Below are 24,898 nucleotides of genomic sequence, written 5' to 3'. Positions count from 1 at the left end.
AGGGTAAAGTTGGATATATTGCCTCCAAGCATGAATTTAAGAAAATATTCTGTTAAATAATATTGAATAATCCTCCTCATTGGTTTTTTTGCTTTTACAGTAGAATTCTTTTTGGAGTTTAAGTGACTTCTTTATTCTCTTTAGTCATTTCTTCCAAGCTGTCATGACTTCATGTTTAACTCTATGTAAGTCCAGCTGTTTTTTTCCCCTCACTTCCTGTGTCCAGTTTATTACAAGAAAAACGTTCTTATTAAGAGCTTCTCTATAGAGTTTCTTGAGATGAATATTTAACATCTTCATTTTGAGAAAGTGATTAAACTGCCATTGATGTTGTCTATGTGAGCTCAGCCCTTTGAAAGCTTAAAAATCTGGAACTGGTACAATATGGAGGGATAGAAATCTAGCTGACAGGTTGGATGTGGAGTATGAGAGGAAGAGAGAAGTCGGTTTGGCCTGAACCATTGGAGACAGAGAGAGAGAAAGACAGTGGAACCTATAGGTGAACAAGTTTGGGTAGAATGAGAGCTCTGTTTTAGGCACATTGAGGTTTTTTTTGACACCTAAATAGAGATGTCAGATAGGCAATTTGTATAAGTCTTGAAGACACTCATGGGACATGTGTGGTTTGGAAATATAAATTTCAGAATTGGCAACTTAGAGGTGATGTTTAGACAGAGAGGAGAAGACATGTAAGGATCAAGCCCTGTAGCTAGTTTCTTACTTCTTTAGGTGATTAGTCAGTTAATTGATTCCTAAAAATTCTTTTTTTCTAATATGCACAGTCAAGATTAATTTTAAAATCTCCAAACACGTGAGACTTTTGTGGGTATTTTTTGATGCTTTCTGATATTATTAAATTTTGGTCAGAGGTGGTATTCTGTATGACATTGATTCTTTGATAGAATTGAGATTTCTTTTAGGGGCAATTATCTGAACAATTTTTCTAAACATCCTCTGTACGCTTAAAAAAAGACTCTCAGATTAGTACCGAGTGCTGTGTTCCTCATATTCCCAGTAGATTGCTTATTAATTATGTGTGTAGAAAAGATTAAATTTAATTTTAAAAATAAAAATGCATTAAGTGATTATAGATGAAAATGCCAGCTGGCTTACTATTATGGGAGAAGCTTGTGGTACATTTTCCACTGAGAGCATTAGATACAGAGGAATTACTTCTAAACAGTTTGGACAGAAATGACCGCGATGTACTCTGGAGAACAGTGTGATGACTCAGAGAGCCTTTAGTGATGACGAAGACACTGATGTCAAAGATGCATTTAGAGAGTTTGGATGAAATTGAGTCATGAAACTGAAACAAAGTTATATTTCTAATTTATTGTGATCTTAAATGTTATAAGTAGCAGTGGGAGGAAGAAGAGAAATAGGATAAGTAGGAGAAGTGTAAGGGACGGCAGGCTTTTGGTATTTTTTTTCTTTTTTAAAAAACAGGGGAAGCAATCCTACTATATAAGGTGATCTTTCCCAAGAAAGGATCTCCAAAGCTGACTTGAACACGTAAACCTTTAAATGAATCAAATCAAACGTCTTGTTACTGTGGTTACACTGGAGTAAGTTACAAGTGAAGAAGTATTGGTGGAGCCAAAAGCTTAACATCTTTGAAATGAGAAATACTCTAGACCCCTTCTGACACATTGTCAGCGTCACTTTCAACTCCCTGTCTGCAGTAGCATTCTTCGTCTTCCTGTGACTGCGTCCCTTTGTCATTTCCCCCAACCTTTATGTGGGGACAGAGGAGAAATAATGAAGACTTTGAGTGGAAAAGCTGTAAGAGTACCATAATCAGCTGTTCTTCTACTCCGGGCATTCCAACAAACAGTGAAAACAGAGGGTATGGGGTGTGAGGTGGAGCTCATGGCACTGACGGGGGCACCAGTTAGGTAGCTACCAAGAAAGCCTTCATGATCTGCGGTTTAACACCTACACAGGGTTTAGACTTAGAAACTTTTTCAAAGCCAGTAATTTCAGATACTAATTATGGATTTCTGTCTAACTGGAGAGAGTAATGGATAATTTATGAATATCTCTGAACCTCCAAACATAAAGCAAACTAGTCTACTTTGAAATAGGTTTGTAGTAAGTTTGAAGTCAGAAAGTATGTATCCTGCAGCTTTTGTTCTTTTGGAAGATGATTTTTGGCTATTCTATCTTTCTTGTATTTCTGTATGAACTTAGGATCATCTTGTCCAGTTCTACAAAAAAGGCAGCTATGATTTTGATAGGGATTGCACTGAATCTGTAGATCAGTTCAGGGAATATTGCTGTCTTAACATATTAAGTCTTCCAGTCCATGAACATGGAATGTCTTTCCATTTATTTAGATCTTAATTTCTTTTAACGATGCGTTGTAGTTTTCAGTGTTCAAGTGTTGCATTTCTTTAACTTTAGTCTAAAGTGTTTTATTCTTTTTGATGCTATTATAAATGAAATTGTTTTCTTAATTTCATTTTCAGATTGTTCATTGCTAATACATAGAAAATTTTTTTATATTGACCTTGTACCCAGCTTTGTTGAACTTGTTTATTAACTCTAGTAGGTTTTTTGGGGGAGGTGGGGTGTTGGATTCTTTAAGGTTTTCTATATATGCATCACATCATCTGCAAATAGAGATAGTTTTACTTCTTCTTTTACAGTTTCGATATCTTTTATTTCTTTTTCTTGCCTAGTTGTTGTGGTATACCCTCATTATTGAATGATAATTTGGCTGGATTTAAAATCTAGCCAAAAGGTGTTTTCCCTTCATTCTTTGAAGATATCATTCCTCTGTTATAACCAGTTTTAATAACAATCTGACTCTCCTTCCTTTCTGTTGAATCTCTCATATTTTGCTAGTAACTTTTAGGGTTTTCTTTATAACATTGGTAATTGAAGTTTTACTATAATTTGTCTGGATATGAACTTTTTTAAAGTTTATTTCTATTTAATTTAATTTTTATACTCAGAGGAGTCTTACTCTGTAAAGCCTCATGTCTTTCAACAGCTCTGAAAAATTCTCAGCCATTCTCTGTGTTAAATACCAGTGCCTCTCCTCCATCCCCTCTGGTCTCTCTGGAACTCTGAGTTACAGGCTTTAAAACTGGATTTAGTTCTCGTGTTTCTTAACTTAGAGGGGAAAAGTAGCATCAATCTTTAGCTGTATTCAGTCTATCTGAGGAGGTTTTTTTGAAAAAAATCTCAATAATTATGATTTTCGTTTACAAAATCTCTAATTGGTTATTTTTCAGAACATCTTATAGATGCTCTTCTATCCTCTAGGTGCCTGAGGATATTAAGTAGGTTCATTTTAAAGGCCGTCTTAGATGCACTGTTCTCTGTGGGGGGTTTTTGTGTGTGTAGAGGTGGTGTTTTGGAGGTGTGGGGTGGATTTGGTTAAGTTCTTCCAGCCTCCTCAGGGGTGGCCCTGTGTGTGGCTGATGGCAGCTCAATGCAGCCGCTGCTCACCACAATGGCTTCTTACTTATTTTCTTCCTTTGGTGATACTTCTCATTTTTTTTTTGAGGCTTAAACAGAGCTTCCCTTTTTAAAAATTTGATTCTAGCTATGCGTGCATCAATTGATTTTTATATCTTTAAGTCATTTTTCTTTGGTACAGGAGTGTGAGCTCTCAGCGTGTGCTCAGTCTGCCAACTTGACCCAGAAGTCCCTAGACTACACCTTCAGCTGATTTATAATTCACTGTCTTAGCACTGTCTCCAAAGGTCTGTGTATGGCCTTTTCAGCAGAGACTTCGATACACATTTAATGAATGACATGTCATTCTTTATTCCCCTGGCAAACTCCCTAATGTATTAGGACAGTTAAAATTACTTTTAGATTCTTTTAGCTGAGAAATTAAATACCAAGACTGATTTAACAGGCATAGTTGGCAGATGCATTTAGTACCTGTGAGAAGTACTGATGTTTTTCTGTGTCCAGTTAAGCTCCTGAGAACATTATTTAGTCAGCAGGACTCCTCCCACTCAAGAATTTTTGTGATCCCAAATGGCCTGTCTGTTAGCTATCCATCTTTGTCTTCCTTGTCTGAACACGTTTTCCATTTAAATTCAGTTCAGGTGAGCCTTCACCAATTTTGCATTTTTAGGTTTAGCTAATACATTGTTTCAAGTAGATTGGAATGAAAAGTAGAATCATAAGAGCTTATCTTTGAAAAATACTGTTGCACATGCAATCTGTGCCTGTCACGGTGCGAGGTACGCAGCGTGAACATGGTGGTGGAATGAGCCCGGTGGGCCCTGCCCTCGTGAAGCCTGCAGCCTCTCAAGTGAGACCGGTCAAAAAGTAAACGCTGATTATATGTAATTGTGAATTGTGATAAGGATTATAAAAGAAAAGAGCGGGTTACTGGGAGTGAGTATAGCAGAGACTTCTATTTTAAATTTTGTAGTAAGGAAAGGGGTTTTCAAACTTTAAAACAACAGTGGAACACTTTGTTTCTATGAACCCTTATGTGGAATAGAAACGGGGCTACTCTTACTGAAATCAGGTTGGGGCCTGATCCCTTTGCTCTCCTCAGTGATTCCTGAAGCACCTCGTGGAATCCTTTGATGCCCAGGGAACACGTGTGAAAACTGCTGTTCTAGAGCCAGCCCCCTTCATTTCACAGACCAGTGAGCTGAGGCACAAAGGGCTTCATTGTCCAGAGTCACGTGGGTCACTTCGTCTGCTTAGAACCAGAATCAGGAGCTGAACCCGGTTCTCCCACACTTGTGTTCTTCCCCCTCTCCACTGCCTCTTCTTCCCCTCTGATGCATTTTTATTATGAAATCATGGCATTTCAATCTCTGTAGTTCTTTTTTACCCCCGAAATTAGTTTTACCTGTTGTTGTTCACACTTATCCTTCACATTCTGTGCTCTGCTCCCTCCTGTGTATACTTAGCTTGTAGCCTTGAAGGATGTTACCCACTGCTATTTTGTTTTTATTATATTTTTGCTATGTCGTACTCTCATTTTCTGCCAAACATTTGAACACATGAATCTTTTTTTATTCTTTAGACTTTTATTATTGATATCAAAATGTTTATATTAACTGGTTAGCAATCTGATTTGTTGGGTTGTCTTTTCACACCTCTTCATCTATCTCGGCAGATGATAGAATTCTTTCCCCAGCACTTAGGTTGTTAGTGTGGCTTTCATCCTGTGTTTAGTGTAAATACTTGTGTATCTTTTTACCATTTTGTCTTATTTTTGCTTTACTGTGGCAGAAAAATTCAGAGCCTGTGTTTGAATAGAGTAGCATATTTGCCCTTCAGAAGTGTAAGGAAGTCATGAAAATTAAGGTGGCCTGGGAGGCTCGAGCTGTAGCATCTGGGTAGTGACATTAGAGAGGAAGGTATTTGTCTTCATTTGGGAGACTAGTAGAGAACTGATGATTTGGGGAAGAATGGTAGCATGAGCACTGTGCTTAGGAAAGTAATTTTAACCATGAGAAATCAGATAAGCCACAGTTGAAAGGTTCTCTGTGGACACTGGTGGACTTACAGAAAACTTTTACAATATTTAAGTCGCACTAACGAAATGCGTGCTGAAATGTGATGATGCCAGTGAGGTGGAGACCAAGAGCAGGTCAATTTAAGAGTATCGAGTAGATGAAATAGAAAAGAGGCCACAGGGTGACTCTTGAGTGTCAGGGACATCCTCAGTCTTCTGAACACCCTGCTTGGGGTGTCCCTGAAAGCCCACTCTCTCAGCAGCTCACACCATACGGCCCTGTTTCAGCCACCCTCTGATGCTCTGCCTTTATGAAGTAAGGAACTCTTTGCATCTAAGGGGTAGGTAGACACCACTGTTCTGTTTTTTTTTTTTTTTTCACTCTGCTGGTGTTCCCCTTAACTCCTCTTCAACAAAACAAAAAAATCAAGCCTTGTTAGTTCTCCCTACCTCCTAATTGCTACCTACAGACTGCTTGGCAGACACAGTACTGCAGGCTGCTTCCGTATCAAGCATTTAGCAATTAGGAGAGGCCCTAGGAGAGGGGAGGTGGGGGATGCTCCTTGACGTCCCCATCGGAGTGGAGTTGTGGACAGGGTTAATTAGGTCGCTAACTTGCAGCGGAACTTGGATTCTGTTGCAGGAGGGGGCGTTTCATGTTTAAGCTTCTAAGGAGTGGTACCTACTCTGTGTGCTGCGTCTGCCTTCCTGTCATTGGCTGCGTTCGACTGCTTGATGGACTTGCTGGCGAAGTGCAGACGTGCGCTTCCTTCTAATGAATTGTTCTCTCGTACCTGCTCTTTCCCAAAATGCTCTGTGGGATAAACTACCTTGGAGAGAAGATTCTTCGTCATGTGGCTGTTCTGTTTCCTTAGAGACAACAGCAGGGTAATGCATTAGATGCCAGATCCGTAGAAAAAGAAGAAGCATTTGCTACAGAACGTAAAGGTTTGAGAGCGCTTCCTTGCCTTTATGTCTTTGCTGCTTGAGCTGCTGGGCTGATGACGATTGTGTTTATTTTTGGCAGGATGCTAGAGCCTGTGGAACTTCCCAGACAGTTATTATAAAAAGGGGAAGCCCGCTATATCTTTTCCTGTCTGGTTAACTGTAAAAAATACGTGCAGGTCAGCCTGGCTTCTATAAAAATGTATGTTTCCACTTTTGAAAACAAGTTTCAGTAATGACCATATGAACAGGTCAGGAAGTGACATTGTGTCATGCATTTCTTTGACCTCTCTGTGAACAGTAACTTGTGGAAGTTTAAGTTGTCCTCTTATCTTTCTAGAAATACAGGAGTTGACATCTATATAAAATATTGACAACTTCCTTTCTAAGTTTAATGAACAAAGAGAACAAAGAAGGAAGGATTCAGGGATTGTGGAAAGGTTTTTACAATAAAATAGTACATTTCTGTTGATTTAGTTAACTCATTTGTAAGACCTTTTGCCTGCTTTTTTTCAATACAATAATATTAAAATGAGTAGTACTATTCAATAATTTGCTAATTATTGCCTCATTTTACAGTTCTGTCCTTTCCCAGAGCTAACTTGAGATACCTGTGTTCCTCTGAGTATCTCCAGGTGCTGCCTAGTGAACATTCTGTATAAGAATATATTTGTGTATTTTAAAAAAAACAATTTAAAGAGAAATAAATAGGAAAGTCAATTCTAAAAAACAGAGAGAGAGAGAATGTGTTTGTGGTAAGCTTCTCCTTCCTGAGAAATTGTTCATTCTAAGTCTTATACCACAAATGGCTGTGTTGAACTGCTGGAAATAGGAATTGAGGCATGTGTGTCTGTTGATAGGTCTTTTTTGCATTAATAAATTAGTTGCAACATGTTTGGATTAGTGGTTCGTTTTGGAAATTATAAATCTTTTCTTTTGGTTAATGAATTGTCAGTGACCAGTAAAGTAAATGTACTTCCTTAGCAGTCAGAGAAGCCTCACTGTAAATGTGTAACATGATGTTTACATTACAGTTACAGTACCAGATGGTTATTTTTTAAATGATTTTCTGAGGCAATTTTGGCAAGTAAAGGCAGTTTTGTTGGTTTGTTTAACCTCATTGCTTTGGTGGATAACCACAGAATGAGTGGAGTAACAGGAGATGGTTGGTCTGGTACACAGACAGGAATAAGGAGCAAAACTTCACACTACTCAAGGAGGAGGAAAAGGATCCTCACTTGTCATAACCGTTGGCTAGAGGCAGGATGCTTTTTGAGAGGGTAATGGAAATAATAGGGATTAAGGAGGTCGTAGAATCTGTCCTCGTTCGTATTTCATCAGAGCTGCAGTGTGCCCTTGTTACATGTCAGTATAAGTCCCAATTTCCTCTTCATCATAACGGAATAATTAGATAAACAGGCTTTCTCATTAGATCATATATTGTTTCAGTGTGGAGGTCTGTGAATAGATTTACAGGCTACTAAATTTTGGAGGGTAGCAACTAAAGAGAGAAACAGATGCCACCTTCATCCTAAAGCAGTGTCATCTGGGCTGATCACCCCAAGCAGAGACTCAGAAATGCCTGGATCCTGGACACTGGCCATTTGGCACTTGTCTTTCTGTAAAAGTTCGTCCTTAAGTAAAAGTGAATATTTTTCATTGATTTGCTCTTCAGCTGTTTTTCTGGGAGTAAAAGCCACTTCTTTGGAGAAGTGGTCCTCTCTCAACCCTAACTGTGTTGTTCTAAGAGGATGACCAATCAAAGTATTGGGCCCTTTGTCTACCCGAGTGGGCAGATGACTCAAGGTGGGTCACCTTGAGTCTTTTCTGGAAATTTCAAATTGGAACGAGGAAAGAGGTTTTGTCCTCAAAGGGTGAAGCTACCATAAGTTAGGCGGAAGTTGTTTCTTGTTAAGCATATAAAGCTGTGTGATCCTTATAGACTGATTCAAGATGAGATCCTAGAAAAGGTAACAGCAAGTGTCCTAATGACTTTCCAGGGTCCTGGAAGCTCCCCTCACCAACCTTCATGAAGTTTAGTTACGAATTTAGTTGTCATTCAGTTATGATAATTAGTAATTCATCTCTTTTTTTCTAGGATACTTCAGGTTAGATTTGAAGCCAGTGGTCCTGAAGCAGGGCAGTGTTTCTCAAAGATGATAATTTATTCTTCCCTGAGAACTCTACTCTGAAAAATTCACTTGGGTGATACAGAGATGCCTGCATTAGGGTGGTGAATCTTGGGTTTGATCTATTCAGTGGTGTTAGAACCAGGTAAAAGTGGATCCCAGTGCTGGTCCTGGCACTTGCTAGTTTCATGACCTTGAGCATGTTCATTATCCTCTTTGACCTTTCTTTATTTGTAAGATAGGAATACCATCATGAGTAGTAGCAAGAATCCCAGTAAGATATCTGAGGACCCAGCTCAGTGCTAATGCAGTGTTCATACTCAACAGATGTTAGTAAGTGCAGTACCCCTTCCCTCCCGACCCTCTCCAGTGTTCCAGAAGTAAATCTATGCAAAATACACGGCAAATCTGGTAACTGTTAACGTCATAGGATTTTTCATATTCTTTTGTTGTAGTGGTCTGTGGTTAATTATTTGAAATAAGTTGTAGTCTTTGTTATTAATGATTTTACGTATGTTTTATTGTGAATGATAATTATCAAATTCGATTTGACCTAAAGATTGTAATATGTTAAGCTAAAGCATAAACGCCTATTGCCGTGATAACCGGTAAGGGTGAAGACTAATGGAAATTATAAACCTCCTGTGGGCAGGGACAGCCTTCGGCTTGTTTTTGTTTTTTGTTTTCGCTCAAAGCCCTTAAGTGTAGGGAATGAATAGACTATGGGTTTTTGTTTGTTTGAATACTGATAAGGCCCTTGTTTATTCAAATGGAGTTTGTAGTCAATCAGAATGGCGTTATGGGGATACTAAAATTTCAGGAGCCAATTCTCTGATAAGAGAAGCCAGAAAGAGTGGAACCTTGACAAGTCTATGAAGAAAGACATTCCAGGATGGGTTCCTAGGAGAAGATTTAAAAGTAGAGGCTTAGAAAAAGCAAAAAAAAAAAAAAAAAAAAAAAAAAACTTGCTTGGGAAATGTGGAAGGCGTGAGTAGTTTGATAGATAAAAGAATGAAGTAGTCTAGAGTCCGGGTTTTGAATTTGTCTTAGAGTATGGTGAAATCTGCTGCATAATCTTAAAGACGACGAAAGTATGATCAAAAGGAGTAGGGAAAGATAATTTCAGAAGCAACGTAGGTGTCTAGGATTGAAGGCCACATAGCTGGCTACAAAAATCATAATAAGTGATTAAATGTACTTAACTAAAATGTTTAAGTACCTCACATGTAAAGCATTATTGTAGGAACTGCAAAAAAAGTAATCAAGTAAATGAAAGCATATAGCATAATGAAACCTGGTAAAAAGTCCCCAAACGTGCATGAGTGACATATAGCTAGCTGTCAAGGGAATAGAAAATTGCAGGACTGTAACCTTAACCTTTACAACTGAAAAAACATTCTGGGAGGAAGAACAAGATAATGACGCAATGTTTTTAAAAGTATAGGGTATGGTTAAGTATCTGTCTCCCTGGATGACTTCCCCCAGAAAAGGTTCATCAAAGGGCCTACGGAAAAGTGACAGGTGCCCAAGGTCTCGCCCATCCTCTCAGGCTTCAGACTTGGCTTTGTTCATGTACCTCTTTATTCACTCACTATTTTTAAGTAGAGATTTTGCTTAAGCAACATTATTATACTTTTACATCCTTGGTAAGAGAATCCTATCAAGAAATTGTTTACCCCTGGATCTAAGTCAACTTAGAAAATCAGGACAAGTAATTACACCCAATGTTGGTCCTGAGCCCAGTGTTAAACTTTTTTTTTAACCAATAGTCTGGCTGATACAATAATTTCCTCATTAAATGTGTGTATTTTGTCAGGCTTAGATGACAAATCTAAAAGATCTTTGAAATTAAGATTAGATTTTAAAGTCATTCTAACAGAGATATGTTTTTGAAGGACACAGTTCATGCTAGCTTACTTAGTTTTCCTTGGGACAGCCTAGAGGCGGTTAAGAATGAGAGCCTGCAACCAAATGGCTTGAGTTGAAAGAGGCATTTATAACTCAGAGTTCTAATGATGTGATAGAGGAAACAATAAATCACCCCACGCCATACCCTGGGGTTATTATTGTTTTGCCTTCCTATAGAAACAACTCTACAAGAGCTATGATTTAGCATCATGCTGTTGGTTTTAATTTATAGGCCAAACAGGCTTGATTACGTTAAGTGCAGCAATCAAAGGTAGTAGAGACACTACGCCATAAAGATTAGGAACACAGATCCAAGAGCCAGACTGCCTTGGTTCAAATCCTGCTTCTGCCACACAAGTTGGCGGTGACCACGGGTACATACTTCTCTCCGTGCCTTAGTGTCTCCATCTGTAAAATAAAGGTGGTAGTAGCATCTGCCTCCTTGGTGGCTGTGAGGTTTAAATGAGTGAATCCATGAGGGATGTTAGAACTGGGTCTGGCACATGTTCAGCACTCGGTAAGTTGTTGTGAAAGACACTCTCCACTTTGATTCCATTACTAAGTCACAGATGAAAACTTGCTAGGCTGCAAACATGACAAACATACCTACCAAATATAACAACTAGTAATGTCATTATTCCATTCTCAGAGGATAGCCTCACCAAAGCTAAATATAACAGAAAGGTTACTTTTTACACACACTACACTCATATGTGTTCCACAGCGTGGTGCTGACTCATGGTCAAATATTTCCTGAGAGCCTGATCCATGTCTCATCCTATGCCAGATACTCGAAATACAATGATGAAAAATTACACACATTTCCTACAGTCTAATAGAGGAGATAATGCACATGGAGCTAAAATGTTTTCTTTCCTTTTGGGGGTGTGGTGGTAGGGATGTTGGGGGGTTGTGGAACTTTGGATCCACTCACACCATTGAACAGGGCTTTCTTCTACTGACGGTCTCGAAGTTCCCTCTCGTTCTCCCTTACCTTCTCAGTTTGCTTTCTTAATGATACCAGAAGCAGTATAGGCTCACTGTATAAAATTTGACTCACTGCTATTAAAAGTTTTCGTTTCTGTTTTTTTTTTAGTTCTTTATGTATATAGATTTAAACATTAAGCATGTTTTTCTTTGAAAATCAGGAAAAATTGGAAGAGTACAGGAAAGTATAAATAGGTAAGAAAAATAATTCCCAGAATTCCACTTTTCTTACATTTTGATATTTTTTCTCCAGATATTTTGTTTTACGCTTATTATATTATTTAACTGAGACCACACTGTACATATAAACAGTTTTGTCTTATTTTATAGGGTTATTGTGAAGATAAAATAATGTATTTAAAGCCCCAGACCCTATGTCTGATAGATATATATCAAACATTTAGTAATTGCTAGCTAGTATGATAGTTATCTTGCCCTTCTTTTTTACCTCTTACATGCTAAGCTGTTTCTCGTGTAATTAGAAAACTCTTCATAAGCATTATTTTTTAGTGGCGGCATAATAGGCTACATTCACAGATGTACCATGGTTTACTTTTTCCTTTCTCTCATATTTGAACATTTAGGTTTCTTCCAAAATTACTCTATTGTAAATAATATTTCCCTAAATATTTTAATATAAAATTATCTTTGCATTTCTGATTAATTCCTTGGAATAGATTCCTAGGAAGGGAATTAGTCAAAATGTTTGAACTTTTTTAAAGATCTTTGATGGATGTATTGACAAATTGCTTCCTAGAAATTTTGCTTAGCTTGTACTTTCAGTCCTGGCTAGTAGTCAGTGAAAGGCCTGTGTCAAAATCCTCTCCAGCCTTGAAGATTACCTTAAATTTAAAAGAAAAAAGTCATTATATTTTCATAAGAGAAAATGGGTCTGTAATTTTAGCAGATTTCTTTGCTTTTTCATAATTAACACATTTTTATAATTGAGTTATTTGTATTCTTTTTTTTCTAAAGGTGTATTTTCACTTTGCCATTTATCTAATTGATATCTAGTAGTTATCTTATAAATTTATATGAATCTTTTGTATATTAAAGCTATTAATTTTTGCTCTGTCACATTTGTTGAAATAGTTCCCCAAATTTATATTTTTCTTTCTTTTCTGATTGTTTAAATCATTCAAGTTAATTGATCCTTTCCTTCCTAATTTTTCCATTGCTTTTGAGCTTAGAAAGTCCTCTCTATCCATAGACCCATATGTTTTCTTTTGATTTATATAATTAAACATTTACATTTAGTTCCTTAACACACTGGAAATATATTTTTCTTTGTAGGGTGAGGTGATCTCAATATTTCCCCGTAGCACATAGCAGTTTTTCTTACTTCTATTAAATACTTATTGCATTATACTGTAATTATTTTTTCTGAATTTTTCTTCTTCATAAGACTTAAGACTTCATCCTTTTTTGTTTATTTGTTTCATTTTTTGGTTGTTTTTTAATGGGGGTACTGGGGATTAAACCCAGGACCTTATGCACTCTACCACTGAGTTATACCCTCCCCTTCTAAGTTTTCATCCTTTTAATTTTTATCCCCGGCAGCTAGCACAGTACCTTCCACTCTGTAGAGGCTCAACAAATATTTGATAAATGAAATAAAGAAATATATAGAGTTATATATAATTTGTCCTGGGAGATTTAAAAGGCATGATGAGTTATTCCTCATCTATTCCTAGCTTTAAAAGCCTTGAGAGAGATTCTGTAGTAATGCTAATTTCAAGTTAGTCTACATTCCAGAGCATCCACCAGAATGAATTGGAGTGGTCTGGTCATAAGAGAAGTAAAGTGAAAATGACTTGTACAGTGAGTTACATTTTTACTACCTAATAGGAAAATTGTCTAACCAGTAACCAGAGGCTCTGTACCTATTATCTAAGCCACCCTATTACTGTATATTTCCCCAAACTTACCCTGCTCCACCTAAAAAAATAAATAAAAATGCACCTTTATAATGATCAGAATACTCAAATGAACGGCTGCGATTTAACTTGATGATACTCAAATATTTTCAAACTTAACATTTCACGTGGGTTCCATTCTCCTGTTTCCAGCTGCTTTCTAGATATCGCTTACCTATGCTTATCAGTGGCTCTTCAATTCAGCAAATTCCGTCTGAAATCTCGTTCACCCTAACCCTCCTGCTTATTCTCTCTACCCCCACCCGTCCAACACCAAATCCTGTTTCGTACTCTTGTGTTCCCTAGGCTGGACATGATATCACATCCCACCCAGTAGTCACAGTAAAAATCTCCATTATTTTTTATTCACTAACCCTGTGGACTTAACCTTTCACCACATCTTCTCTGTGTTACCTCCCCACTGTTTTTCCTTTTGTCTCTTCCCCATCTTAACTGTCACTGTCCTTCTTCATAATCACTGATCTGACAACTGCCATAACCTTTTCATTCATGTCCCAGCTTCCATTCCCTCCTCCTTCCAAACCTATTCCACATAAATTTTTAAATAAGGGTGTGCATTAGAAAGAATCCTCTTGCCCCTGAAGGTTCAGATTCACTAGACTGAAGGTAGAGCTTGGGTACCTCATCACACAAAATCTTCCCAGATGATTCTTATGCACATCTGGATTACAGCCAATATTTTACAAGCTTCTGGAGCTATTGTTTGAAAACCCAGCTATAGTCACATCACATTTTGGCTTAAAACCTTTTAATGCTTCCCCCACTGCCTGCAGCATAAAGTCCTAGTTCTTAGCTTGTGATGGAACAGGCATCATTCACATCCGGGCCCTAATCTCCCTTTCCAGATGCATTTTCAACTACTTCCCTTTGAGGACCTTGAGTCTAGCCAAATAAGTTAGACCCAAATACACCACATCCTTTTGGATTTCTGTGCCTTTTTCCGTACAGTTTCTTCTGTCTAGGTTGCCCTTAACTTTTTTCTACATCTGGGAAACTCCTCAATGTTACTTCACCCTGACTGCTCTTTCCCTCATTCTTCCAGGCAGGAGTAACTGCTCTTCATCTGTGACACCTCAACACTTTGTGTATACTTGTATTGCTACTCTCATTACTTTGCATTGTGATGATTTGTTTATATATATATAACACACAGATATATATATATATATATATATATATATAAGGTCATTGAGATAAAGATAGTCTTCCTTATCTTGTATGAGTAGGCACCCAGGAAGAAAGCCTCTTTCCTTTTGATGAAGAATTAACAAATTATGTCTTTTTTTTACCCCCACCTCTTCTGACTAGAAAATTATCTTTCACCTATATCATTCATCTGTTTTAATCTCATTTAAAAAAAAATTTGGTCTGTCTCATTAACAAAAAGGAACTTCCCAAATCTCTGTACCAAGTTATGTTTGGTGATCATTTGGGTATCATGGAACTTATCAGTGTCTAAAGATAAAGATACCTTGCTGAGATCTTGTCAAAGAAGATATAGAACATCTGGTTACATGTTCAGGGTATTTGATATGTTTTGAATGTTGAAGATCAACAAAACTGATCTGATGAGTTGTGTAAGTTTCTATACCAGAATGTTTCTGATGCCTGCAAGTATGAAAAGCTATGATACTGGATTTGTTTCTTTCATAGGAATTATCTCCCTATTCTCTTTGGACAATGGATTAAAAAAAAATCAGAGACAAAAATATAAATTTAGGACTTAAAATTAAGCTAATCTCTGTATTCACTTCCATTATTGGTCAACCTAAAACAGTTGATTAATTGATTATAACTCAGCTCAGCTCAGCACTACCATTAATAGGCTGGAAAGTTTGGGGGCAAAACTGGGAAGGTGGGTAGTGAGATAAATAATATGGAATTGAATTCTAGCCTAGAAAGGCATATTTCAATTCTGAATATCTGGTTACTTTGTCACGTAAAAGGAGGAATGTGTAACAAGAAACATAGTGCTGTGGCTTAAGAATCAAGAGACCGAAATCCATTCCCTGCAAATTATTTCCCATCTTTGATCTTCTCCATTAAATGAGAAATCATTAAAGATATTTCGCTACCCAGAAGTGAAATTGATTTTTTTAAAAAAAGGAATGTAGAGAGAGATGTAGAGATAGATCCATCCATCCATCCATCCCTCTTAACTTTTTCTCTAGGTAAGTTGGCTCTACCTGAAAATTTTCCCTTGAGCTCATATCTGAATGTTCTATGAAACCTACAGAAACAATGAAGATTCTGGTCCCTAAATATTCATCAAGACTTGCTAAGTATAACCTCTGAAAACCAGTTTCATAATTAACTCAGCTCTTAAAGATAAGGAGGAACCAAGAGGTAGTTCCCAAACACCTAAATATGAGAGGACTTTTCTGCTCTCGATGGACAAATTTCTCTGAAAAGTACGTCTTTCAGTTTAGAAGAGGAAGTGAAAAATTTCCCAGGAGGAATATTTAGCAATAGTCATGTGGCTCCAAGTGCAAGACAGAAGCCCTTTGTAGCTAAACCTGCTTAGGAGGGAGAAGGGCTGAAGGATGGCTGAAAGGCAGACTCATAGATTCCTTTTGATACATTTGAAATCATTCATTCAAGACTCTCACAAGAGGGAGAAAGAGATCTTGAGTCCAGAAAACCAGCAGCTTAAGACAAGTTATTCAAAATTGCTAACCTTCCAATTTAAATCTGGATTAGGTTATGAAGGACAGCCTTCTGATTAGAGTACAGGTATAAAATGTGGACTCATTGTTAAGATTCTGGTAAGGGATTAATAAAAAATTTAGTTTTAACAATTTGTTTTTGGTAAAAAAAAGTATACAAACTTAATCAGAGAGAAGACAGTGAGCTCTAACCAAATCTCAGGAAAAACATGCGTGTTGCTGCTGTGACCTTTGTAACATACCACAGACGCCACACACCTAGTGATCCTGTAAACACCGAAACTGCAGAACTCAGCCTCTCGTGTGCTCAAAGTATAAAACAAGGGCCACCGGAGCGACATCCCTGTGGCCATGTGGGTACAGTTAGTGCTCCTCCTGTCCTGCGAGGGCACGGCTCGGGGCCCTTCGGCTTTGTGCGAGAGAACCCTTCTTGTTGAGTTTACGTAGGCTGGAAGTAGGGATTTCCACCCCTTGGGCCTCACTGTGCTTATCAGGAATGATGGTTGGTCCTTTTGCCTTTGTCGCTTTTTCATTTGTTTCCCCTGGTCTCACTAGTAATTATTAATGTAATGTAAATGTCTTTTCTTTCAGTCCTCCTCGCCCTCTGACTAATATGAATGACACCATGGTGAGCCACCTGTCCTCCGGAGCGCCCACTCCCAGCAAGAGGTAGGTGGGTCTTGCTAAGAGTTGGGTCCCAGCCTCTGGCCTGGGAAGCAGGCCATTCCACAGGGCAGAAGAGACTGGCTTGCTTTCTTCTCTTTTGCCTGTCTTTTAATATTATTTTCTACTTTTTAATCTTCTTTCTTTTTTTGCTCCCTGCTAACTTATAAATATAGCAACTGAAGGAGCCCGCTTTTGAGTGGTGCCTGAGGTGGAAACTCTCCATTTGTGACAAGCAGTGAACATAGTGTCAAAGCAGATTAGGCATGTTTAGATCTTTTTATTTTTAACATTAAACAATATTTTGATGAGCACAAATTTCAACAGTCTTGCATTAGAGTTCTTTGAGCGTCAAAGATTTTTTCTGCTTCCTGATTAGACTATGTGAACTGAACGAATCCCTATTTCTCCTAAATCATCCTGTATAGGATTCATAAACATTTAAGTTGAAAAGCCCGAGTCCCCCTCTTAGTTATATGAAGAGTTTCCTTAGGGTCCTTTAAGGAACAAGAACTGTGTACTCCTCTCTCCTCTTTATTTAGTTTACTCTTCTCCAAAATTCTCTTAGGCAGGACTTAAAAGAACTGTATGAAATGGTTTACTTTCTATCTGATTTAAGCTGTTCCGTCACCAGAGCAATGCAGAAACATGCTCAAGGGCACAACCATTAAAGAATTTTTTCTAACAGTCATCACTCAAAAAGAAAAAAACAAAACAAAACAAAAAACCAAACAACAAAAAAAACGAAGACATTCCAACCCAAATCCTTCCTGAAGAAAAGCACTTCGTACTGCAAACCTGAAGAAAACCATATGTACTGATTGCTTTGGATTACTTTGGCTATAGAAATGTCATCTACTTAATAACACTTTGACTTAATATTTATAATATATAATACTTAACATCAGCTATGTTCCCATTGGCTAAAACCACGAGACCAGTGTTTCTTGAACTTGAGTGATAAGAAGAATCACTTGGTTCACTCGTTAAAAATAAACGTTTCTGGGACCACATCGGACCCAGTGGATCCTGAGATCCTGTGAAGCTACACGTTTAACAAGTATTGCAGACAATTCTTAGCATCCAGCAAATTTGGGAAATTGCCATAGAAGGAAGCAAAGGAGTCAATGTAGGAATCCTCTGCCCTGGAACAGAGGATTTAAGGACTGACTAAATCAGAGTGACTTGGTAGTACAGTGTTATCCACATGGAGACTCAAGCCCCTGATCAAGAGTGCTTGTCCACAGCCTTACTGGGACACTTCTAGCAGGAGGATAGCCAAGCCGCTTCTTTTGGGCAGAACTAAGTGGAATCATGTACTGGAGCACAGACTTCCAAGCCAGACTGTCTGCATTCGAATCCTGATTCTCATCAGACCTTGAGCAAGATTCTTATCTTCACTGCTTTATTTCTAAAATGAGGACAGCAATAGTATATATGTTGTGGGGCTTCTGTGAGAATGTAAGATATTGTTGTCATTCTTGACAAAGTAAGCTGTAATGAGAGAACAGGTAGGGAAGAGACGGAAGAGTTTACGAGTAATGCCCTCTCCCTCCAGGAGGAACAGAGGCTTATAGAAGAACACAAAGCAATTAAACTTCTCCCACCTGCCTGGATATTACAGCCACCATTGCTGGCCTTAACTTTTTATGTTAAACACCCATAGCATTCAGACCCAGACCCAGAATCTAAATATTAACTCAAAAATATTTCTGTTTCAAAACTAGGAGGACAAGGTAGATTATTGAAAGAAGCTTGTAGGTTTTATGTTAGTTGTAACAACACCATCTCTTAGGGTTTCACTTCACCTGAGTTCTTCATTTACGAGTTTTGTCACTGTGAGTCACCTAAGTCCCTGCGGGCCCTGAGGGCATGGTGGCTGAGGACACTGTGCATTCAGTGACCACAGCTGAATGCAGCTGCTAGCGGCTGTTAGAGGGAGTGCATCTTTCTGGATGATGTTTTATGCTCAAGAGGACTGAAAGAAGACGGCCCGGGAGCAGTAATCATCGCAGCCGCCTGCGCAGAGGGACTACGATGGCTTGATGTCGCTGTATGAAGCCCCAGCTCGGCAGTCAGTGACCAGCTGCAATCGTCAGTCACAGAGTATTTACTATTTCTGAAATATGTTTCAGATAATGTAGTGCAGCTTGGGTTAAGATTTTACTTTAAAGTCAGCATTTCAGCTAGCATCTCTTTTGAGGTGGACTTAACTGACGCTAGAGGTGGTTATCACAGACGCTCTGGGGGCTGAGCAGCAGACCGACCAAATGCAGCCAAAGCCCTTAGGAAACTGAAAGGAAGGCGGGGCTCTGTAACTTACCAAGAAGAGTGGTTGCTGGAGTAGCGGCAGCATGGCAACAGGATGCTCCATCCTAACAATGTTGTCCTTAGAACTTTAGATTTCACTTCTATTCAGGATGAGATTATGACATAGCATGTGGACATTAATTGCATAATTTATAGATTTGGCTCTTCATGGCCCCGGTTACCAAACAGTATAAATTTCCAGATAGTATCCTATTTGCTTCCTCGAGGACTCATCAGTTTTTATTTTCTCCTCTGAATGTCGTCAGACCTGTGTCTCCAGAGTCTGATGAAAGCCAGGAACCCAGCACGTCATCCCAGTCATAGTTCCTTCCTCTGCTGGGGCAGAGAATCCTCAGGGGGCATAAAGCTACTCTCCAGAAATGTAGAACTCAGCATAGGATGTAAGTCACTGACTCAGACAAGAACATGCACAGTAACAAAAATGCAGGAAAAAATTAAGGGCTCCAGTTTCTACCTTTTCAACAGGCAGTGCATATAAAAATGGTGATAAACCCCAGTGGTCAAACACAATACTTGATTAGTCCAAATGAAGGACGACCTCAAATGTAATGGTTACTTTTTACAGAAGAAAACCTTATAAATGGCAAAGATGCTGGCTATCATGTGAGAAATTGTAAATTATGTTCCTGAAAGGTTCCACTCTAGAGATTTGTCCTCTATAGTATTTTTCTAATATTCCCATATTGACATTTCTGTATTTGAAAGGAAATTTCATCTTTGCCTTAGATTAAATGGTTTCTGGGAATTTGATGTCTGTCAAAAAATCAGAACAGTACAGTTATAAACAAACTTTCCAAACTTTAAAACAGAGACTTAAAGTGCCCCTCTGCCCTCTGACTTCCTCCAAGGCTTGCTCCTGCCCCTCTTAACTCCCCAGGGTTCTCAAAGTGATTATGCAATTATCTGTACTGTTGTAGTGTTTTAGATCACACCTTTTATTCAGACCAATGTGGAAAATGATGCTAATATTTTTAATATGTTCTAAAACTTTAGCTTTAATTATTTATACATACAGAAACATATACAATTCTGTGGAAATCTCATATGACTGCTGGTAACAAAAACCTCCAATATGAAACTTGCTGGTTCTGTGCATTTGGTTGGTATAATAGTTTCAACTCTTTTAGCTTCAGGAATTAAAATCGAACTCTAAAAAGCACAAATTCAGTTAAGCAAGATGAAAAAGCTCTGAAGATCTGGTGTACAACCTTGTGCTTATACTTAACAATACTGCACTGTACGCTTAAAAATTACTCTCTAGTAGATCTTCTGTCTTCTTACCACAGTTTAAAAAAAAAAAAGGAAGAGGAAGAAGAAAACAAAAGGTGCCGAACTACAAGACAAAGGCAAAAGGAGAGGGGGAAGGGCAGAGGTCCCCACAGACAACAAAACCAACTGAACTGCCACCAGGATGTCCACCTGTGGCTTCTCTGTCTCTTGGCTTCTCTCAGTGTGCTGTCCTCGCGCACTCCTCCTGCAGAGCAGCCACCTCTCAAGGTGCCGATGGCCTCAGACTCACATCCACAGCCTGTCCCTCAGGAGGTTGTGCCTCTCCTCTCTTGGGCTGGGAAACTCCAGGAAAGGATTCTGGTTCTCTTGGATAGTGCTACTGTCATCAGAACAGAGGGAGGCGCGTTTCCCTGAAAGAAGGTGGTACCGTCAAGAACAGGAGAGATCCCTGGGAAGAAAAACAACAGCGGTCATTGACAGAATGCTGCTTTGCCACCCAGCACACAGACGTGTGCAGAAGTGTGTACACTCACACACACACACATCTTCCCATGCACATTTCCACTTCCAGCACTTGCCTTCCTCACACAGTGCAGCTCTCCATATACAACTGCAGGGGCACACCTGCCTTTCCCAGGCGTCTTAGCCACCGCCTGCAGACAGCACTGGGTCCCAGACATCTAGGTCATGTTCATTCGTCAGGATCAGGTGTAGGTACGTCTTTTATGGTTCATTAACCCATTCTACCGTGGACCGAATGGGTTTTAAGAACTCACAATGAATATGTGTATGTTCATGTATAACTGAAAAATTGTGCTCTACACTGGAATTTGATACAACATTTTAAAATGACTATTACTCAGTAAAAAAATATTAAAATAAAAAAAACCCACACATCTCTACAACTCACAACTCACAACTACAGCTCAAACTACAAAGGTCGAGATCTGAAAATAAGATGATTGCAATTTAGAGAAGGGGGAAAGGGAAGTAACAAAAGACATATTTAGCCACATTTGCCTATTTCCTCCTGAAACACCACGAAAATGACAGTCAAGACTTTTTTTTTTAGTAGAAACAACAACAGAGAAAAATGAACGAGGAGACAATAGCAGCAACATTTTGGAAGCAGCGAAGCGGATGGACGAATGGTAACTGAACACACTGGACAGAACTGAAACCTAAGCTGACAAGAAACCCAGAAGAAAGCCCACGCAGGAATGAGAAGGCTTCGGGTGGGAGGATCTAGGCTGACCGGCTGATCTGAGGAGCACTGAGAGCCTCAGATTGTCTGCATAACTGGGCACCTGCCCCTACTCCACCCCGCCAAAGAGTTGAGATTTATATTTGGGGTTTCTGGAGTAATACAACAACCATAAAAACCCTAGTTGTCTTCAGTGTCTCACCTGGGCAAGCTGAGGCAACTGGCTTGCAGACAACCCGTCTCTTTCCCTTGCGAAGTCACACTAAAGACTTCAGGAAGTGCAGCATCCTGTTATTCCTCTCAAGGTGCCTGGAACTCCAGCGTAAAGGACACAAGATCTAAGTCCCAGGATCCCTGAGGTTACAGTTCAACCAGTGGCCCTGTGCTGTAGCCATATAGCGAAGGCTGCTGTAGTCCCTCCCTGGGATGGAGGGCTCTGCTACCATCTACATCTCAGCCTGACTCAGCTCATTTCAATGAGTGTCACACCCCACTTCTAGTATTAGTTTCTGTTTACGTCAGAACTCTGCGCTGCTTCTGTAAATAACAGAAGCTCAGTTTGAATGAGCTTAGGGAAAACAAACAGATTTTTGTTTTTGTAACCAGACTGTGGGCAGAGCAGGGTGGCATATAGCCTCAGCGATGACAGAGCAAGGGGAACTCTAATTCATGTAGGTGTTTCCCTGCTTGCCCCCTCTCCCCACCCTCTCACTGCTCGTCCACTCCTCTGTCGCTAATATAACTGCCTTCCCCGCAGCAGGGAAGGTAGCCAAGAGACCCACGTGTTCACATTTTGTAACCTCATTACCCTACGGGGATCTGGTTTGAAAACTGTGTGAAAGTTCCATTTGATCCATCTTGGATCATGTTGCCCACCCCAGGGTTTTTTGTTCAGTGGCCCCACCTAGAATAACGTGGTTGAATGGGTGGGGGGGTCAGTGCTTAACAGAAGGGGGTCTTCTGTCCCGAGAGAAGGTAGAGGTGTTGAAGAGACATGTAGCTTTAAGCTTCTTTTTCAGGTGGTTTCTGAAAAAAAAAAATTGCATGTATAAGTTCCATTGCACCTCTATTTGCATAGATCTGTTTCAGGAGACCTTTTTTTCCCCTACCACCTCATTTTAATTTTTCTCAAGGGCTAAGTCTTTCTATTCTGTTCTGTTTATGAATATCATTGTGTTGGGACGTAACACCATCTTTGGTGGTAACAGGGAAACGTGAGAGCCACTGATTCTGAGTATGTCGCCAATTTCGAGGAATCTTAAGTAAATCAGGCAAGATTTTATCAGAGCTTTTTTACTCTAATACATACTTCATAAGAAGGAAAAGCAGTTGTTAAAGGCCAGAAGGTGCCACAGTATAAATATTATTTCTGAGCTATAGAAACATGACCAAGTTAAGAAAAGAGTTTCCCTACAAGGATTTTAAACTGGCTTTCTGATGGGTGCTAAGGTAAAGAGCTTGTCTTGTTGTCTACAGAAAACAGTAGAATGACAAAAGCCACAATATGCTATTTTTTCAGACTGAAAACAATAGAGATGTTGGGGAAACTGAGAAAGAAAGCAAAATGAAATTGGTCAAGTCAGAAACTAATCATGAGTGGACTCAAGCCCCTGACTCTCTTTCTGTGAAATGAGAAAAATAGAGTTCGGGTGAAAAGCAAGAACTAATGAGTTTTTCAGCATGGCCGTGAAATAACTACCTTGTATGAATTCTTTGTGAGAACCTCTCCAAGGCAACACAGAAATTATTTTTTCCTCTAGTCTTTTTTTGAAAGACAGAAAAGCAGAGTAATTGAAAATTAACACATAATCTTATGGAACTGCAGGGTCTCGGTGTTGGCAGATTTCCCAAGTCCATCTGATGGCCTGGGCAGCCTGCCAACTTTCTGCTTCTGAGTTGGGATTAAATTCCATTTCCATTCAAGCATTTAAGGTAAACCCTTCAGCAGTCCTAACTCAGGTTAGTACAAACAAAAAGCTTGAGTACTTCTAAGTCCATACTTAAAAACCTTGATCTGAATAGTTTCCTCATCTCATTGGACTGAGGCTTGAGGTCTTGAACATGAGCAAGAATAACATCCATTATGGATTGTCCGCCGAGCAGAGGGGAAGGAGGAACAGGTTTGGGGAGAAAGACTATGAGTACAGAGTTGTCATGTTCAGACTGAGATGCCTGAGGGAGCCAGGCTCTGTAGACTTTGGAGATGAGGGGCTGAAGAAATGGGTGGCTGGTTCTCTTTCTGACTTGAGTTAGGTAGCTTTGATCAAAACACAGGAGGAAGACTTTGTCAGGAAGAGAGCAAGGTTATATTGGTGAGAGATGCCTGTGGGACACCGGGGAATCAGACCATAGCATGAGTTCTGGTCATCCAGATTCTTCCAGCTACCTTGGATTCATGCCATCAAAGGGCAGACCAGTACTGAGATCCAACAAATGACCAGTAGAACCTACATACACGCACGCACGCACACATACACACACACACACGCTCGCTCACTCGCTCTCTTGCTCTCTTGCTCACCTTCTCTCTTTTACATTTTTACGTATGCTTTGGAGGCTGTTAGCTTAGGTACCTCTTGACCGCCCCATGTCCTAAGAAGCTGACTGAGTGCAGTGCACTGCTTTCTAAGGATGGGGAGCACCGCAGGTCTGCACTCATGATGGAAATTCCTATAGCAAAGCTCAAATTCCTGTACTGATCCTCCTTAGACCCATGTTTAACTATAGTTTTCATTCCTTTTAACATCAACTTTTAAAATATTTCAGCTTCCTTTAGTAAAGCAGACATTTGAAACAAATCAGTGCTGTTGTACCCGTTCTTAACCTTTTTCCTGGATCTTTTTATTAGGAAACCTCAGTCCACTCCCCAGCAATCCTGTCTTGTCTTTGCAACCAGAGGGATTTTTCTGAAATGCATATCTGAGTATGTTACTCCCCTGGACAAAACCCTCCAGTGGCTCGTCCTCTCTGCAGTGCTGTCCGAGAGCATGGGATTGTCTCGTGCTAAGTGCTCTGGTAGCCATTAGCCACGTGTACTGAGCACTTGAAATGTGACTGGTGTGAGAGAGGAAGTGAATTTTTAATTTTATTTAATTTAAATTAGTTTGAATTTAAACAGCCACGTGTGGCTAGTGCGCAGCAGCACAGCTCTGCAAGGTAAGGCCCACATTTTCAGTGTGGTTTACAGGGCCATTTCTGAGCTGACCCTTGCTGGGCTCTCCACCTGTACCGGTTCCACCCTTGCTACTGGGCATCTGTGCTCAGAATTGCTTTAATCACTCACAGCTCTCCAAGCAGGTTTCTGCATATGCTGCTTCAGCCTTGGTGCCTCCCATCCTTTTCCTGCTATTCCCTGCTTTTGTCATCTAATCTGCCTTCTCAGTTTAGCTTCAGCTCCTCCAGGAAGCCTTCCCTAATACCCTAAATGCAGTATTCGTCTGTGGCATCTTGTA

General features: G+C 39.5%; 1 protein-coding gene across 14 annotated transcripts in view; it reads left to right on the top strand.

Annotated features, from left to right (window-relative positions):
• Nucleotides 1–24,898, top strand: part of DTNB (dystrobrevin beta) — a 214,536-nt gene that overhangs the window by 126,594 nt on the left and 63,044 nt on the right. For all 14 annotated transcript variants that reach the window (XR_004326183.1, XR_004326184.1, XR_004326185.1 and 11 more), the window contains exon 10: nt 16,610–16,687. Coding sequence is in view for 11 of the 14 variants with exons in the window: in XM_032497159.1 (XP_032353050.1) it covers nt 16,610–16,687 (78 nt within the window). In the remaining 3 variants the exon portion in view is untranslated. The remainder of the gene's footprint in view (nt 1–16,609; nt 16,688–24,898) is intronic.

This window comes from Camelus ferus, chromosome 15 (assembly GCF_009834535.1).
Source record: "Camelus ferus isolate YT-003-E chromosome 15, BCGSAC_Cfer_1.0, whole genome shotgun sequence".
In the NCBI taxonomy this organism is placed as follows: domain Eukaryota; kingdom Metazoa; phylum Chordata; class Mammalia; order Artiodactyla; family Camelidae; genus Camelus; species Camelus ferus.
Note: the sequence above shows the minus strand (reverse complement) of the source record. Positions and strands in the feature narration are given on the sequence as shown.